The sequence below is a fragment of the Psammomys obesus genome, unplaced genomic scaffold, assembly GCF_907164565.1.
Source record: "Psammomys obesus unplaced genomic scaffold, mPsaObe1.curated_primary_1811, whole genome shotgun sequence".
Lineage (NCBI taxonomy): Eukaryota > Metazoa > Chordata > Mammalia > Rodentia > Muridae > Psammomys > Psammomys obesus.
Window position 1 is genome coordinate 6,524,075 of NW_026588368.1, and position 19,304 is coordinate 6,543,378.

General features: G+C 40.6%; 1 protein-coding gene across 3 annotated transcripts in view; it reads right to left on the reverse strand.

The window, feature by feature from the left end:
- LOC129674252 (murinoglobulin-1-like) overlaps positions 1-18,420 on the reverse strand; it is a 71,744-nt gene extending 53,324 nt beyond the window's left edge. For all 3 annotated transcript variants that reach the window (XM_055604115.1, XM_055604114.1, XM_055604117.1), the window contains exons 1-8: positions 18,288-18,420; positions 16,966-17,149; positions 16,033-16,192; positions 15,865-15,917; positions 8,236-8,256; positions 7,800-7,968; positions 7,331-7,415; positions 6,308-6,416 (exon numbers count right to left, since the gene is read on the reverse strand). In XM_055604115.1, coding sequence (XP_055460090.1) covers positions 6,308-6,416; positions 7,331-7,415; positions 7,800-7,968; positions 8,236-8,256; positions 15,865-15,917; positions 16,033-16,192; positions 16,966-17,149; positions 18,288-18,373 — 867 coding nt within the window. In that variant the 5' untranslated portion in view covers positions 18,374-18,420. The remainder of the gene's footprint in view (positions 1-6,307; positions 6,417-7,330; positions 7,416-7,799; positions 7,969-8,235; positions 8,257-15,864; positions 15,918-16,032; positions 16,193-16,965; positions 17,150-18,287) is intronic.
- Positions 18,421-19,304: the final 884 nt, after the last annotated feature.

Sequence of the window (19,304 nt, forward strand, 5' to 3'; positions counted from 1 at the left end):
TTTTGCAATGAAGAATCATCAGCCTTTTAAATGAAGTAAAACATAATTTTAAATACATTTTTTTTCTCAAATCATATTTATCCTCTGGTTATTTATACATACACTAACCTTTTGCAACATTTTATATATACCTTCAGGTTTCTAGCTTCATTCTTCTGGCTTAACCAGACATTCTTACTTTAGACAAGCTATTTTTTAAAATATCTCTTGCTCTCTCCCTTGCTTTTCATAAAACATAAAAACTCTCATCAAAATCCTTTCCATCCTGAAATGATCCAGCTGGAGCCCAGCGTCCACGATTTGCTTTGTATAGGCAAAGTAAAAACAAGTTACATTAATACAAAAAGAAGTTCTGAAACTGCTAAACTCTTTTTCTAAAATTACTTCCTGGCAGCAGATATGGTCCAAGGTCACATAAACAAACTCTAAGGAACTTGGTGAAACTTCCTCTTTTCTGTCTCAAGGTGAAGACAGGGTGGAAACATGTTTTTCAATAAACAAAGTAGTTTAACAAACAGCTCTCTGCACGAAACACTGTAAAAATTACAATTTTCTCAATTAGCTCAAACCATATGTCTTGGTTTCATTTAGTAAAATTAATAAAATAAATACCAAAGTTTTTTTGTTCTCCCTCAAAGGATCGAGAAGCTGTTTCAAGTTCTCTATTAGACTACCCAAGATCATTGTCTAAAATGCCTGATGAACTTTAAACATTTTATACCTTAAACATTTAAACAATTTTTAAAACCTGTTTTTGCAATATCAAAATAAAGTACCCCTTTTATAGGGGAGAATTCACAAAGCATAAAAGTCAAAACCAGATTTTAAAATCAGAATTTACCGGTGTAAACAATTTAATCTCTAAAACCAATACCAATTTAAAATAACCCATCCTTTTAATCTAGAAGGAAACATGTGGCTACCAAGATGGTGGTCACAGGTTACATTACATTTCACATGGCATTTCAAGATGGCGGAGTCATACCAAGTGGCAACCTATATCATTGCCTTTAAACATATGCATTTATAAACCTTATAAACATATAGGCACACATACACATTTTAAACAAGTTTCATGAGGCCTTTCAGAACAGAAAACAGAAAGTAAATACAAACAAATACTGCACAAAGACATTGAGACAAAAAACCATTCACCAGCTGGCCAAATATCCCAGGACCAAAACTGATTCTTCTGAGGCAGGCCTAACATACTGATTCCTCCTGCTGCTACACTCCAGTGCGTGCTGGAGGTATGGGCCCTACTGCCCCAGGAGACACCGAGAGTAGGCTATTGCCCCAGGAGACATCTAATGGTGCTCACTGGGACCAGGCAGTCTGGGCCTGTGAGACCAGGCCTCTCAGAGCTTACAGTGTGGAGGGGTGACTATGTCCTGAGGCTTTCGGGAGCTGGGAATACAAGGTCACTGCACTCCACCATGTTGGAAGTGTGTCTGGCAAAGGTCTAACAATTTCACTCCCAAAAGACACACACACACAAAAAAAAACCAAAACAGACTAGACAGATTTCCCACCAAAATACTGATGAAGCTAGGGGTGTCCCCCTGAACTTTGGCAGCTGTGACCACCAATGCATCCACCTTGATCAGACTTGCTACCTAGATACTGGACACCTCGAGCTCTGAGGAATTTTCAGAATAGAGAACAGAAAGTACTGCACATACAAACATTGCACAGAGACATTTAGACACTTATGGCCGGCATAAAAAACCTCCGGGTCATGTTCCTGGAGTCTTGGGATCCCGGACGAGCCCCCAAAATGTTCTGCCCAATTCACAAACGACAAAAGACCAGGAATAACTAGACTCTGCTGTAAATACATGAGGTTCTTTTTATTGTAAATTACAAGCTGCATCTTGGGCCCACCCCCCCACCCCCACCGAAGTGGTGGGAGCCAGGCACCCTGTGCTTAGGTTAGTTGGGTGATTTAAAGATTCTGGTCCATCCCAGCATGCCCAAGGCAGGGACAATTCCTTCCTGGCAAGCATCTATTGGTCAAAATGATACATTTTGAATTGATTGGCTATAGGAGGGTCCCCAGACCATAATGACCTGGTGTCCCTCCCTATGGGGATAGTCCAGTTTCCTAGCAACTGTATCTCTAGTGGGTGCAGAAAGAATGCAGTAAGGCAGTCCTTCCCCTCAGGGCATTACTAGACTTCTCCACCCACCTAGTTCAGGCCTTAATTAATAATACCTACTAATTTTTAATCTTTTGGTCTCTGATGACAAGATAAATTTCAAACTTAATCAGATGAGATAAAGAAGAACATTTTATTCTGATCAAGGGAACAATTAACTGAGAAGACATCACAATTATAAACATATATGAACCAAGCTCTAGCACACACACTTTCATAAAAAGCATACTACTAGACTTTAAGACACAGATGAAACTCAATCTAATAATTATACTTGATTTCTGGACTCTAATTTCTCTGATAGGGCATCTGGATAAAAAATTTGGTACAAGATCATCAGAATTAAATTACATCAAATAGACCTACATATATCCATAAAATACCACTGTGTGGGGCTCTGCTAGAAAAGGATGAAGTTAATTATCTCCTCATAGGCAGTTCATTTGCACTCATGCTATGATGATAGATGTCCTTTTCTCCCTTGATCCGGGTAATTTTTGTAAGGAGGTCACAAAGCCCTCAGGGCAGAATAAAGGCTATTTCCCTGATTAGGAAACTTCTCTAGCAAGCATCTAGAAATTCCTGGAAAAGCCTCACCCTCACCCTGTTCAGCAGCAACCTTCAATTGTACTTGGAGATTAGCCACACCTTTCCCCACCCCTAGGATAGCTAAGTACTGAATTTTCTTCCTTGTGATTAAGTATCCCTGACCCTCAGACCCTAGGAAATCAAACACATTCACCCTTGAAATCCCTCCCTCTGCCCAAGGAATTTGCCCTTGATTTAATAGGAATAAAGGTTCAGGATTTCTCACTTCAAGATAATCTGAGATTCGTTATTTATCCTCCTCTCGAAAGTATCTCACAGGGACTGCACTCTGGTCACTGAGCCTCAACCTCTCCAGGCCTATGTCTTGGATGCAAGCCAATCAGGCATGGGCCTTGGTGGGCACCTCTGCCATGCTCAGCACAGTACCTTGACCAAGAGCTGTAACACTTTGTTATCACCACAGACTTTGGAATGCTTGACCTTCCATGGACACTGCAGGCCTCATGCTAAAAGAGCTAAACTGTAAGACTCTCTGGAAAACATTTTCCACAGCCTGGATTAGCAAGTGGGGCCTCACCCTAACGTGCTCTAGTGGCTTCTGAGATAAATGGAACCTTGTTTTCCTTCCAGAAGATAAGTTCCAGGATTCCAACTGGAATCAGGCCCCTACCGAAAGATTGACACCACTTAAACAGCAAAGAACATATATTCTTTGAAGTAGTAAATGAAAGTTCTCTAAAATAGATCACATAGAGGGACACAAAGGAAATCTGACCAAATACAGAAAAATTGAAATATCCCAGTGTGTCCTATATTACCACAAAGCAATAAAGCTTAAAATCAATAGCTAAATAATTTCTACAAATTACATGAATTCATAGAAATGAAACAACACACCAAATAAAAATGAATCAAAGAAGAACTCAAGAAAGAAAAATTTTAAATCCAGGAATTAAATAAAAATGAAAATATAAAACAACAAAACCTCTGGAAAAAATTCAAAGTTGTCCCAAGAGGAACATTTATAGTTTTGGGTGCTGATAAGAAAAAAAATAGAAAAGAAATAACACAAATAAATGACTGAATGATACAAATCAAGGATTTGGAAAAAAGAAAGATCAAACCAAACTCAGTACTAGCAGATAGGAAGAAATAATAAAAACAAGCAGAAATTAGTGAAACAGAAATAAAGAATACAAAGAATAAATGAGTCTAAGAGATGGCTATTTCAGAAGAGAAGATCAAGAAAATATATTACATAGACATTAAAGAAATTTGGAATGTTAGAACACTTCAAAAACCAGTTCTGAATTAATTTAGAAAACCTGAAACAAGTAGACAGATTTTTGTCTTCTTCCAAACCACAAGTGTAAAACCAAGAAGAAATGGACAACATTGACAGTCACAGAGACTGTAGAGGACAGCCCACTACTGCCACCGTTCTCCTGAAGCAATATAGCTCCTTACTACATTGCAGAGACTTGTTGTTATACTTACAGATACCTGTAGGTCTCACCTCATCAAAAACTCTTATTTTTCAATAGATAGAGACCATTATAGAGACCCAGGACTCATCAAAATGCAGAGAATTGCCTATGATGTGCACAGCCCCAAATGAAACACCTCCACCATAAGCCCAACCTTGAAGGATCAGGGAAAATTATGAAACAAGCATCAGAAAGATTGTGAGAGAACAGAAGACCTGTTGCAAAAATAGGGTCTTTCAGACACAACAGGAAAAATACACCCATAAAATTCTCAGTTTCAACCAAGGACCATTCATGGAGATAACCTAGAACCCCTGCACAGATGTAGCCCATGGCAGCTCAGTCTCCAACTGAGTATCCTAGTAAGGGGAACAGCAGCAATCTCTGACATAAACTCAGTGGCTGGCTCTTTGATCACCCCCCCATGCAAGGGGAGGGGGAGAAGCCTTACCAGGTCCCAGAGGAAAACAATAAGCTAATCCTGATGGGACCTGATAGGCTAGGGTCAGAAAGAAGGGGAGGAGGACCTCCTCTATCAGTGGACTGGGGAAGGTGAATGGGAGGAAAAGAGAGAGAAAGTGTAGGATTGGGAGGGGATGAGGAAAAAGGCTACAGCTGGGATAAAAAGTGAAATAAAAGTAATAAATAATAAAATAAAATAGTAATGCAAAAAAAAAAATTCTCAACAATGTGGTTGCCTGAACAAGACTCACACAAGGGTAGAACCAGTTAACCTGCCAATGTGGTGAAATGGGGAAATTGCCCAGAGCCCCACTCCTAGATCAAGAGCTACAGCTACAGGTGATCATTGGCTGCTGAGAATGACTGAGATGAATATAAAGGTCTGTGGGAGTCAGGAGTGGCCTGGCCCTGCAGGTAGCACAGAGGTCTCCCAGGCTGTTGCCAAGTACAAGTGCCATCTCCCATAAGGAAGGTTGTACTGACTGGGAAACAGTGCTCAGGATGAAGGTCTAGAGGGCGAGTCTGGGTAGATTCGGGTGTGGTCTGGCCCTACAGACGCAGATTAGCAGGGAGTTACCTACATCCGTCCCCAGCCTGTTGGGTGGTAAACAGGTAAACATCTCCTCCGTTGAGGAGAACACCGGAGTGTTTGACATTCCCGGTTTCTCTAACGCTTGTCTGTGAGCTCAGGACCAATGCTCTGCACACCTCACGTGCTGTGGGTGTGACTACAACCTAGTATAGAAGCTCCTCGAAAAAAGAAAGGTCAAAGTACCACAAGGTCAGCGGTGGGGAATACGGAAACGAAACCTGGGTCAGCATCCCCACACCTGTTCACAAGCACGCCTGTCATCTCTGTGACTCACAAACAAGCGAGCCCATCAGCTGATGAATGGGTAATCAGAACTGAAGAGGAGAATTTATGGGCACAGAGATGATCCCCTTTCACCAGATATGCCAGATTCAGACACACGAAGGTACATGTTTCCTGTCATATGTGAGGGTAAAACAAAACAAAACGATGGCAAAATGGAAGTTGTTCCATTTGGGAAGAGAAAGAGTCTGGCAGGAGGAGGGATAGAGAGAATATGGTAGGTAATGAATGAGGTGATCAAGTGTATGATACACATGATTGAATATATTGCAAGGAAACCCATGGTTTTTCACACTTTACTTACATTTCATACATGCTAATTAAAATATACTTTCAAAGAACAGTTTATGAGGCATGAAAGTAGAGGGCGCTATATAGGAAGAGGAGAAGGACACATGGGAGTGAGGACACAGAGAGCAGAGGTGGCAAGGGGTCATGGGAATATGGTTAAGATACATGATTCTCATGTATGAAAATGTCATCAACCTACTATTTTGCACAACGTATACACACAAAAAATAAATTTGGTGCTGAAGTCAAGCTATTGAGACATCTTTTTAAAAATAGAGAGTCCTGGGATTATCACTTTCGACATCAAGGATCTCCTGGGGATTGCACACTTGCTTGGCTAATGACCATCAGTGAGCTACACTTTGGGGTCTCAGAAAATCATCTTTCAACATCTAGTTATGCATTTCCCCTCAGCTGTGCTGTATGCATTGCTGTGTTAGTTAACCTGGATATTAAAAATAGGCCTGTGAACAGTTTTCACTCACCTGGGAAATGACTTCTCTGCATCTAGTCTCTCTCTCAAAGCCGAAGTGCAGATATTTAAGGCATATACTTATCTTTGCATGTCCTGGGACAGGCTTCCCGTAGGTATATCTGTCACAAGATAAATGCACACACACCAAGAGTGTTTCTGAAGCAGAGACTCACTGTCTTCCCTCCCATAGTCCACACTCCTTGAAACTGACTCTATCTAGTTTTATAATGACAGTAAAGATGGGCCATTATTACCACATGACACTTTCTAACTATATTATTAAGAATTTAGCACCATTAAGAACCTATGGGAGACATGCTTTTCTCTGTCTTCTGGTCCTTAAAAGTAACCAAATCAGGATCCTTAGCTAGTAATTGATAGGGCTGAGATTAATGGGAACATGAGAAAATTACCGTTTTTACAAACCTCAATCTTTTGCCTTCTTTCTTATCATTTTTCTAAGCATGATCATTTTAACAACAAGCAATGTGAGCTAAGGTGGCCTCTTCTGTCTGGTTTGGGCACATTTGCAAATTTCTCCAGTGTGCTTTGACTTCCTGGGATCTCAGATTGAAATAGCAGTTTTAGTTGCTGTAGTACAAGATCCTTATTTATGAGGTATAGAAATGCAAGGAGAAAACCCAGATGCCTAACAGTTAAACATGGGCGGCAGTGGCTGGAGCTGGAGCCAGACTGGGAGCCATAATTTAGTGTCTGTGTTCTCTTTACACGGGTCACTGTTTCTTCTTAGGCACCTTTCTGTCTCCCAAGACAGGGACTCTTTACCGCCTCATACAACTGATTTTATCATTGGTGTCATGAGAATTACCATCAGCAACATATGCAGTGAGTGACTGAGCCGGAAGTGATGCTCAGTAAGGGACACAATGAAGAAAGGAGCACCATAGGGGCCATTCTAGGTGGGAAGGACACGGCCTTCAATTTCTACATACTCTACAATGAGACATTATGCTGGGTGATACCATGCCCAAGTACATCCTTAATGTTAGAAGAATAGAAAGAGATAACTCACACTGCACATGCTGTTACATTTATTTTTTCATCTCGTGCAGAGATGGTTTTTGGGACCTTTAGTTGAACTTCAAATCTGGGAAGCACTATTGGGAAAGAGAGGAGAAATGCCAGTGGAAAATGACTTTTTTTAGTTGCGTAAATGATCAGTCTCTGCTTATAAATGATGATATCACATTGGTAAGCTAAGTCCAACCCTCTACATAAAGTTAGAGGACTGAGCGATTATAGATTATATCATTTCTTGCAAATCACTGAGATATCTACTTAAGTAAGAAAAACCAAGTATTTTGCTCCTGAAAATCCCAGAACTAGTTGCAAGTTCCATGTTGCTAGATGGATAACCTTAGCTTCGTTCAGATGAAACCCAGTCTTGCACATTTGGACCTCAGTTTGTTCAAAATAATTCATCCTGTGATAAGTAGAAACTTATGACACCAGCTTTCCCTTCGCAGTCTTCCCAAGCATACCGAATTCCTCCACGGTGAAGGAGTGCTCTTTCTTCTCTCCCGATTGTTTTTGTATCACTATCTTGTAGGAGCCCAGAATGGGCTCCAGAGACAGGCTGAAGGACAGTTGCTTAAGCCCGGTCTCTGTGCTGATATTCTGCCACTGCATAATTCGGTTCGTTTTTGGATCCTGTGAAACAGGTTGCAAATTTCCTAAGTCAATAATGTATTAAGAACAACAACATATCTAAGACCACTGTGCTCATGGTGGAAGCATTTGGGAGCCTGCTAATATTCTTCTAGGGGAGAGAGAAATAAAGGAAAGGTGGGGCATAACCAACCAGTTATCTCAAATGGCAGAAGGCTGCTGACCCACACTAGGTCTACAACACCCCAGCGTCAAGGTACTTTCAGTGGATTGAGTTCTCTCTGAATATGAAACACTGAAGCTTCTTACCTCAATGTAAACCACAGGAAACTGAAACAAAAGGGAAAGCAGTGTTAGTTCAGGACAGAGGGTGGTGACCCCTTAGGCAAACCTGACTCCAAAACATTATGATTCATATCAGTAGCAAAATTACAATTATGAAGCAACAACGAAAATAATTTTATGGTTGTGGGTCACCACAACATGACGAATTGTATTAAAGGATCACAGCATTAGGAAGTTTGGGAATCAATGGTCTAGAAATTTCACACAGGCAGCAGATTCCATACATTTATAGACTGGTTCTTAGGACGGCAGTTTCAGTTAGAATTGGATGGACTTAATATCCATTACAAAGCTGCTTGCAAGCCAAGTAACCACCACAGAGAAAATTTAAGTATATGTTATAGAACTACCCGAGTTGTACCAGTCACTCAATCAACAGGGACTCTGAAATGGAACTGTGGAACATTATCTGTAAGATTTCTCTGATGTGCTGTGAGTCACACCCTGAGCCTTTACAGTCTGGAGATTATAGAGTTTACTGTTTAAATGAGATATATTTGCAGTGTGAAATGGAGTTATTAGCTTTAAATATATCTGTTGGCATAATGTTCTTGTGTCCACTTTTCCCTTGTTCATTCAAATGCTGATTTGCCTACCCCACTATCTGCTTTCAATCCAGACATTGCATTATGACATTAATTCTAAGCGTCTCCTGTCTCAATTTTGTGTAAAAATGTCACGGTTTGTTCTCTGTATTGCCAATAAAAGCCATCTTGCCAATGCTGAGCAGGAGAGAGAATAGGGTGGGGCCTCCTGGTCTGATGAGGGGAAGAGAAAAGACAGGAAGAGAGGATGGGTCCCATCGGAGAGGACCAAGAAACATCAAGAGAAATGAACTAGACCTAGGATTTAATAAAAAAGCAAGTAAAATTGGGAAATCTGAATGGGAGAAAGCTATACTAGCTTGGAGTTTTAGGATGGAGTAATTATTGTACAGCGTATCGCATTAGGCTAAAAAATATTTAAATAAATCCTAGTTTCTCTGTGTGGTTATTAGGATATAGAGCTGGTTAGTGGGTAACTGCTGTTTTACTAAAATATAAATGAATATTAATAATTTTTAACATATATACAATCAAAATTTATAACTTAGGGATGTTCTGGGCACGGTACTTGATTCCCATTCTTCATCTAATGAGCTACAAAGGGATTATTAGCATGTGTCCTCAGTGTGCACCTCTTGAAGAATTTAACAGATGCCTGACTGTTGCCAGAGTAATATAAAGGAAGAAAGGCCTCAATAGCTGCTCTTGCTTCAAAGGAGAATTGCTGCTGGCCAAGCCAAGAGGGGCATTTTCAGAGGTTTTGCAGGAGGCTTGGTTCTCAATGATTGGATGAAGTCTACACAGTAAAGACAGACACTGACAAGGTCATTCAAGATTCTGTTGTAACTGAGCTGTCTGCAGAGGCAAACTTATTTTAGGTGACCACAAGCTTAAAGAACACAGCCATTTCTAGCAGCTGATAAGGGAGCACTTAATGGCAGTTGTAAGGGAGATTTAGTGATATAGGACTGGTTTCTGAAAGTACAGAAAGATAGGTCATGACAATGGATGATGAAAGTGTGGTACACCTGTACACGATGAAGGTCTATTCAGCTATTAAAAATGACATCACAAAATTTTCAGGCAAATGGATGAAACTTGAAAAAATTATAATTGTAAGCCAGGCTTGAAAGACAATTGCTGTGTGTTCTTTCCTATCTGTGGTTCATCACTGCAGATATGTAGAGTTATGTGTTTGACCTGGAGCACACCTGTGGAATCAAGGAAAGAAGAGGGTAACTGGGGTGGGAACTTCCTCCAGGTAGGAGAGATGCTTGATGGAGGTGGCATCAAAGCACAGGTGGACTTAAGCAGGAATGGTGTGTTGATGGGAGAGAAGAGAGGGGAGGGTGGGAGAGTTAACCAAAACTAAGGATCTATAAAAAAGCTATGTGGAAACTTACTGCTTTATAAACCGATTAAGAAACATAAGTTTAAACACTATTTGCAGTGTGACCTGGGTCCAGGACACTAGGCACCCTCCATTTTCTGCTGATATCTCACTGTGTGCCTTATTTCCTGACCCTCTGAAATAACTGGCACTTAGGTTCTTCTTCTCTTTCCTGCTCTCACTCTCATCTTTAGGTTCTGAAGAAGAGGAAGAGAGTGCAAATTGCAGTTTGAATTTTATAAGATCAGCATGAAGCAAGAAAGAAAGAGGCAGTAGTTCTCTTAACAGGCTGTGAAAATATCACTTGAGCCAGGCAGGCCTAATGGCACACACTTTAATACCAGCAATCAGAAGGCAGAGGCAGGCTGAGCTCTATGAATCAAGACCAGCCTGGGCTATATAGCGCATTCCAGGCTAGCCAGGATTACACAGTGAAATCATGTAAATAAAAAAAGAGTCACTTGACATTGCAAAGTAAGCAAATCTGTGAAGTAAGAACTTTTCACTTGGATACTGAGCTGTAATAGGCTACATCTGAGCAGGGGTTCTAGGCTATATCCATGAATTGTCCTTGGTTGGAGTGTCAGTCTCAGAAAAGAACCCTTTGCTCAGATATTTTGGTTCGTTGCTCTCCTTGTGGAGTTACTGTCCTGTCCAGGTTTTACTATCTCTCCCTTGTTCATAAGATTCCCTGCACTCTGCCCTAAGTTTGGTTTTGAGTCTCAGCATCTGCTTTGATACACTGTTCGGTAAAGTCTTTCAGAGGCCTTCTGTGGTAGGCTCCTGTCCTGTTTCCTGTTTTTCCTGTCCATCCCATTTGTCTTTCTGAGCTGAATGGCTGTCTCTCTGACCAATCCCAGTCCCCTGAAATGGGAAGCAGCCTTGCCAAGCCACAGAGGAGGATAACACAGTCAGTCCTGATGAGACCTGATAAGCTAGGGTCAGGTGGAAGGGGAGGAGGATCTCCCCTATCAGTGGATTTGAAATGGAGCATGGGAGGAGATGAGGGAGGGTGGGATTGGTAAGGAATGTGGGAGGGGGCTACAACTGGAATACAAAGTGAATATAGTGTAATTAATATAAAAATAAATTCATACATGGAACACAAAAAAATAAAAATTTAATTCAAAAAATAATAAATAAATAATAAAATCAACATTCAAATTTTGCTCATTAGCAGAGTGCTGGTTATTTATGAAATCTGATGATTACAAATAACATGTTCATACATGTCTATTTTATAGTCTGTGTTAATTAGTATGTAAAAGATGTAATAAAATATGACATATATTAAAAAAAAGAAATTTTCACAAAAGTAAATTTTCAGAAATGTCCTACATATGATATCTTTTAGTACTGTCCTGGAGGCCCTGACCTTTCTGGCCAGCAAAGAAAACTGTTATGAAAACTGTGAGTGAAGAAGTAAAATTATTACTATTAGACTAAGGGATGAAAATATTAGAACAGTTCCTAGTAGGTAGTCAGAAAGAGGCAGCAAAAACAGATAATGAAAATGGTAGAATTCTGGCTCCCTCCACATCCTCCTGGTCTAAGACAAAGACCTAAAGGCCCAGCACAGGGCTCTACCTCCTAATGCTAAGGTACCTCTGCATTGGACCCACACACACATCTGACAGACATGGTTCAAAGCCAAGACCAAGACAGACTAACCCTAAAGTCTCTGTCTTTGTTCAAATGGGTCAAACCTAAATGAGGGAAGGAAGACATCTCAAAGATCCTTAAGGACCCCAGCCTTCAGAGAGAGAGAGAGAAAGAGAGAGAGAGAGGGCTTTCCAGGCCCCTCTGCAGAGGGTCCTCCCACCCATGTGCCTGCTGTGTGTGTTTCCTCACCTCTGTAAAAAATCCTTTCTCCACTGACTGCTTCTGCCTGCTGTGTTAAAGGTTTTTCCTGTCTTTAATTCTTTAACTGGAAGAAAAACGAACCCTACACATTATTAGCAAGATCACTTTATAAATGGCACACAAAACCTTTTGGAATCCAAGATAAGTCATTTTGACTAAAGAATTCCTGAGGGCCCTCTGAAAATCTCTGCCCTGCAGACTATCAATGTAGATACTGAGACTTATGGGCAACCTTTGGGCAGAGGGCAGGGAATCTTAGGAAAGTAGTGGGAAATAGTAAGATCTGGAGAGGACAGAAACTCCATAAGGACAGCAACAGAACCAAAAAAATCTGAGCACAGGGGTCTTTCCTGAGACTGCTATTCCAACCAAGGACTAAGCATGGAGATAACCTAAGACCCCTGCATAGATGTAGCCCATGGCAGTTCAGTATCCAAGTGGGTTCCATTGTAATAGGAACAGGGACTGTCTCTGACATGAACTGATTGGCCTGCTCTTTAATTTCCTCCCCCTGAGGGGGAAGCAGCATTACCAGGCCACAGAAGAAGACAACGCAGCCACTCCTGATGAGACCTAATTGACTAGCATCAGAAGGAAGGAAAAGAAGTCTTCCCCTATCAGTGGACTTGGGGAGGTGCATGCAGGCAGAGGGTGGAGGAAGGGAGGGATTGGGATGCGAGGAGGAAGGGAACGATAGGGGGGATACAAAGTGAGTGAAGTGTAATTAATAAAAAAAATAAAATAAAAATTATAAAAAAAGAATTTAGCAAGATCAACATGGAAAATAAATAATTCTACACACAAAAAAATCTTAATTGCATTGAAAATGAAGGCAACAAATTATAAATTCTATAAACTTCATTCATTAATGAAAACTATGACTTGGGAAATAAGTCAATTAAGAATTGAATAGGCCTAAGAAGAACATTGCAAACTACTAGGGAATCTATAGAAGGAAATCTAAAATAATGGTTAGATATATGTTCACTAGGCAGACACATGTGCTGTTGAATGATTCAGACTATTTCCAAAGCAATATATATGTTATTAAAATCCACATCAAATTTCTAGTCTGATTGTACAACTGCAACCTGATAGTAAAATCTATATGAAACAACTCAGAGTAGTTGATGAAATTCTGAAGAAAGGATTAATTCATGGAAGTGAATTTACCCATCATAAAAATGAAAGTGTTGTAACTATGATGAATCCGGGAGGTGAAAGACAGGAAAGAGAGGCAGTTGGTCACATGTGAGCTGCTGGGGCATAAGGACCTGGGCTTCATCAGCAGAATCTACATAAAAAGCAGGTACAAGTGCCTACTGTAGTCTTAGCTGGAGAATCTGAGACAGACAGCTCTAGAGGGATCATTGGCCAGGCAGCCGAGCCAGACCATCAAGGCTAGGATCATCAACCCAGGCTAGGGGGAAACTCTGACTTAGAACTCAAGGTGTATGATACCCCAAACTGACACCCAAGATTGTCTTCTGGCTAGCATACACATGTGTATAACACACACATGTGCAGACAAGTGAACATGTATTACACAGAGACACACAAAGAACTAGGAAGTGATCAACAACTGTGGTGGTTTGAATGGGTTTGGCCTCCATAGACCAATGTGTTTGAATGTATGGCCATAGGGAGTGGCATGATTAGGAAGTGTGGCTGTGTTGGAGTAGGTATCCTCTTGGTAGAGGAAATGTGTCACTGTGGGGGTGGGGCTTTGAGGTCTCAAATGCTCAAGCTACACCCAGTGTGCCACAAAGTCTTTTTCTGCTGCCTTCAGATCAGGATGTAGAACTCTCAGCTCCTTCTCCAGCACCATGTCTGCCTGCATGCCACCATGCTTTGTGCCATGATGATAATGGACTAAACCTCTGAAACTGTAAGCCAGCACCAAGTAATTATTTTTTGTTTTTGTTTTTAATATATAAGAGTGACCGTAGTCATGGTGTCTTTTCACAGGAAACAATGAAACCTTAACTAAGACAAGAACCTACACTGGAAATTTTTGTGTCAGAAGCCTACAGAGATAGGTAAAGGGATTAAGAGATTGTTCAGAAGAACTATACACATGTGTATACAATGAGGGATTGAAATAGAAAAAACACTATGAGTGAGGCAACCCAGACCCAGAAAAACAAACATGATATGTACTTACTTACAGGTGGATATTAAGTTTAAAGTAAAGCACAATCACACTGTCATCCGCAGACCCACAGAGTCTGTGTGACAAGGAGGGCTTTACGGGGATGTAGGAATCTCCCTAAGAAGGGAAAGTAGAATGGATCTTTTGAGTGGGATGAGAGTGGATGCAGAAAGGGTCAGACAGGGGAGGGAGGAAAGAAGAGAGAGTATGGGGAGAGATGGTGGGGACAGGAGGCATTTAAGGTACAGTGTGGAAATCTATTGTAGTGGAAACTCCCTTGAACCTATGAAAGTGACCTCACTGAGGACTCCTAGCAATGGGGGATTTGACACCTGAAAGACCATCTTTTGTGACCAGTCAAGGCTCTCAGAAGTGGGACTGGGCCCAAGACACGAAAGGGAGCTTATGCCCCATACTGCCTGTGAGGTCAGGAATGAGATGCTGGATGACTGAATGGCTCAGACTCTTGGGAGCCCTTTCCTTTTACGGGGTTGTCTTACTCAGCTTTGATATGAGGGCATGGGCCTATTCTTATTGCATCTTGTTGTGCTGTGTTCAGCTGCTATCACTGGACAGGCTGCTCTTTTCTGCAGTGAAACAGATCTGGAGGAGAAGGATGTTTAGGGGAGAGACTAGGGAGAATGGAGGAAGAGGAGGCTGGAGTTGTGACAGAAGAATAATAGTAGAAAATAGAAAAAAATATCCTTGGTAGAATTACACAACAGACTATTGGTTTAATAGAATCTTTAGACTTGCCAACAAATGGTGTCTATACTAATTTCTTATTTTCAAAGAAATAATTAAGTAAAGTGGATTATTATTTTGTTTACTTTTTAACTAGTTCTTTGATACTTTACAGTGTTTTAAGATATTAGTCAACCCTCCCTCCATTTATACCAGATCTACCACCCTTCCCTACTCATCTGACTCTGGGTTCTCAAATTTCTTTTTTTATTTCAACCATTAATTTCATTTGAACTGCCAATTTATTCTTGGTTGTGTGGACTTCCATTGGAATATGGTTGACTTACCAGTGTCTGCCCTCTTAAAGACAACCGACTTTCTCCCAGTAGCGGTCAGTTAACAAGAGCTCCTCAGCTAGGAGTGGGGCTTCATGTACATCTCCCCTCTCCATGCTTGGCTTTGGTCGGGCTTGATAGTGCATGTGCTTGTGTATGCTAACACAAGGGTAAGTACAAACGTGCAGCTGCCATGCTGTGTTTAGAGGACTGGTCCCTGGTATTTATTCTGGCTCTTACCGTATTCACCTCTGCTTCTTACAGTTTTTTTCTCTCTGACACAATTATCTCTGTGCCTTTGGAGGAGAGGATGTGATTTTGTTGTCCAATTTAGGCTTTTCCATTCTACAGTCAAGCTGGTAGTGACTAGAATCATCATCCCTACTGGCTAGCTTTCATAGAGTGGCAAGGAGATACTAAATCAGGAATCAACTGAAAAATAAGGACTTTCACATATCAGGAAGACATAAAATGGCCAATTGTAACTGAGAAAGGGCATAAATAGGCAAAAGATCAGAATCAAAACCAGATCAGCTCATACTTTAGAAAGGGGCTGGAAATTAGAATATTAAGGTAGCATTTTGTCTTGATGAACTCACCAATGCCCACTAGTGAAAGACTCACCAACTCATTCAGAGGGTGTAGATTTTTATCCATAGAGACAACCCTAAAGTTGACTGGAAAAAGAGAGAGAGAGAGAGAATTTTCTAGTGAGGTCCAGAGACTCAGGTCTTCTCTGTGCCATGTTCAGGACAGCATCTTAAAACCTTTGCCCACTCTGTAGCTTCATACCTGACTGTCCTGGCTTGTACACTGGTTTGTCTGTCTGGAGAAAGACAACACTTTCTTTGTTCTTCACCAGCACCACCGTCTTTTTGCTGAATTCATGTGTTGGCCCTTTGATGTGGACCAGGAGGGACACCTTCTCCTCAGCAAGGGAAAGTCTGGGGAGCTGAGAAAGAGAGGAAGACAAGACCCTTCACTGTCTGACCCTCTGCAGCTCTTAGATTTCCTTTTTCACTTCATCTCCTTCCACATCACAGGAAGGAGATGGGTCACATCAGTGTTTGTTTAAGTGTTATGTTAATTTTTGTTTAAGTGTTATGTTAATTTTTGTTTAAGTGTTATGTGGAGGAAAAAAGTGTCAGAATAAAAAGGATGACTAGAAAACACAGTATTTTATGTGATTCAATGGATGCACCAAAACAGTCATTTTTACGGAGTAAATATGATCTTGACTGAAAAATAGCTCTAACTCTGAAACTGATGTAGAGGGAAAGACAATACATTAATGGTGGTAGAAATTAGGAGACAATATATCAGTGGTGGTAGAAATTGTGTCTTGAGGATAGGTCCTGAACAAGAAACCAACACTTATTCAGAAGAGTTGTGGACCTTATCAGCTGAGTGTTACTTGAAAGTTTGTGACTCACTAGCAAAATGTACTATGCATGGGAAAAATGTCTCTTTCTCTGGGTGGTTAAACTTTTGAGAAAATTCAATGGGAAAGTAGCATATGCACAAGAATTGGCTCTTCACATTTTGGGGTGTGATAATCTATGGTAATTTTTTATTGGGTAAATATCTAAGTTTCTACTGACTTGAAGTCACAGATATGTTTCTAGAGTGATCTCTTTTAGAAATCTGTATGTATATTATAGATGCATATCAACACACATATGTACATATATGTATAAACAAACCAGAACACGTTTCTGTACTCACAGTAAAGGAAACACAGCGGAACAAGTCCTTGTCTACCACAAGCTCATTGAACAGGCTTCTGTTTCCCCAGCTGGAGTGCAAGGTGACTCTGACCATCACCGTCTCATTCAGATGGTATAGATGGAGGCAGATTTTCTCAGGGGTCTCAGTGTGGAGCTGGGAAGGGACCAGCACCATATACTTCCTGGAAAGGAAGGAGTTTGGGCCAGCACAGGATAGATATTGTTTAAGACTGTAGTTTCATCACAGTAACCCCTGCCATCCATATTTCTACAGCCTGAGATGGCAGTTGACAGCATGATACAACAGAGTGGCAGGATGATTATCGATTTTTGTAGTGGTGATAACTCAGCATCAGCTGTGTCACCCACCAAGGCAGGTTCAAGTGACAGGTGGTCCCTGTACTAAGCAGCCAGCATTCAAGTTCTTGCGGGTTTTTGTTTTCTTTAAATGAAGATATGGTGGGAATCTTTATATTTTCCAGAAACATTCATCAGAACTGTTTCATGACCATTTTTAATTCTTGGGAAAGAACTCAGTACCCTGTTTTTATTTTTGGGTACTCTTCACCCTCAAATTTATAATATGACTGTGAAATTCAGAGTTGCATAATTCACTTATGTTACACCTGAGTACGAGTAAAAAACTCTCTGTAGAAACCATTCTTTATGTTTTCCTAGCATTACAGATTTTGTTTCAAAATATCTAAAAGTCTATCTGATCACTTGTGTATACTGCAGTATCACCAGGTTCATAAATGTATTTTTCTGATCTCAAAACAGAAAAAGTCACTAACAAATGTAATTCTAATAATGTGGATACTTTGGACACCAAACAAGTTCTACTGGTAGTTTAATCCAAGCCCTTGATCCTAACAAGAGTGTTGTTATAGGACACAGACATCCACTGAGTTCTGGTGTGCCTGAAGTCTCATCTGTACCAAGGTTAGACTGTAGCCTATCCGTTTCCAACCAAGAGTCCCAATAGTTTAAATGCTCATTTTCAAAGTGAGTAAGAAGGTTCAACAAATAAGAGTTTTTCTGACTGCTGGGATTTTAGATACTCCTGGTACCTAGGAGGAACGCTGTTCTAAATCACATAACACCTCAGTTTAGCCACACTGATCACTTTAGAATTCTAAATACAAAGATTATACATAATCATGTAATCCTAGAGTTGGGAAACACACACACATATAATTACTGTTTGTTAATTTTAAAGCAAAAAGTCTTTAGGGAGGTTTTCCGGAGAAGGGTCTGTGAAAGGAAATGAATGGTCTTTTGGCGGAGGAATGATATAGGAGAGGCCTTGGTGGTACTCACGGATCTGAATGGAATGAGGATGCAGAAGGCAGAAAGACAAGAAGAACTAAAATGAGACATGGCAGAGTCTGTCTGTTCTTCCACATGGTGTAGGAAGAAAGGACAGGAGGTCAGAGCTTATGGTGTCCTCTTCCTTAACTCTGTTTCCAGAGATTTCCCTAATCCACCCTGGCTATTTATGAGTACTCTGTGCAAACAGGAAGCTTTGCCAAATCTGTCCAAATAGAAGAGGGGAATTTTTGCAAGAGTTCTTTGTTGGTGTCACTGTGTTCGGTGATGGCCTCTGGACAACTCAAATAAGTTACAACAGTCTCAGGAAAGTTACCAGATGGTGGATGGTGCTGGTAAAGGGTCAAGGCCATGCAAACCCATAATGCACATAGACTCTGCTTGGTGTGAATTAGAGAAGACTTTCTCAGCCTTAATGACCATAAATCTTTGCAGCACATGACTGTGCTGTGATTGTGACATTTGTTACCTCATTGCTTCTACTCACCTAGAATCTCTGAGCACTACTTTGAGTGAGACCTCTCCATCTCTCTCTTTCCTCATTTGAGAGTAACTAGAGTAGTCCAGGTTGGAGATCTTCAGTTTTCCTCTTTCTGATTGTTCAAGAATCTGTTTTTATTTCTCTTTCGTGTAAAAAGGAAAACTGTGGATACTGAGAAAGATAAAAATATCACCCATTACAAGTCACTGTACCTAAATCTTCTTGTTAGAACAGAAGTCCACAAAGCTCATATAGAGGCACACTTGCAAAGTCTTATTGCTGTGGGTTACTAGGAAGCCAAATACAATCTGTGCAACTAAAGGTGGTTGCTTCAAATGCTGAAGTGATTATTATTCAGGATGCAACTCAGTTCCTTTGGAAGGACATTAAGGTATGAGTTAGGAAGCACATTAGCATTTCTATTCTAGATCATAGGGACGTTGATTTTTAAAAGATCCTACCACACTGATTTGTTAAGAAGGTTACTGTAAGAAAAATAAATTATAATCTTGAGACATTAAGTAAAA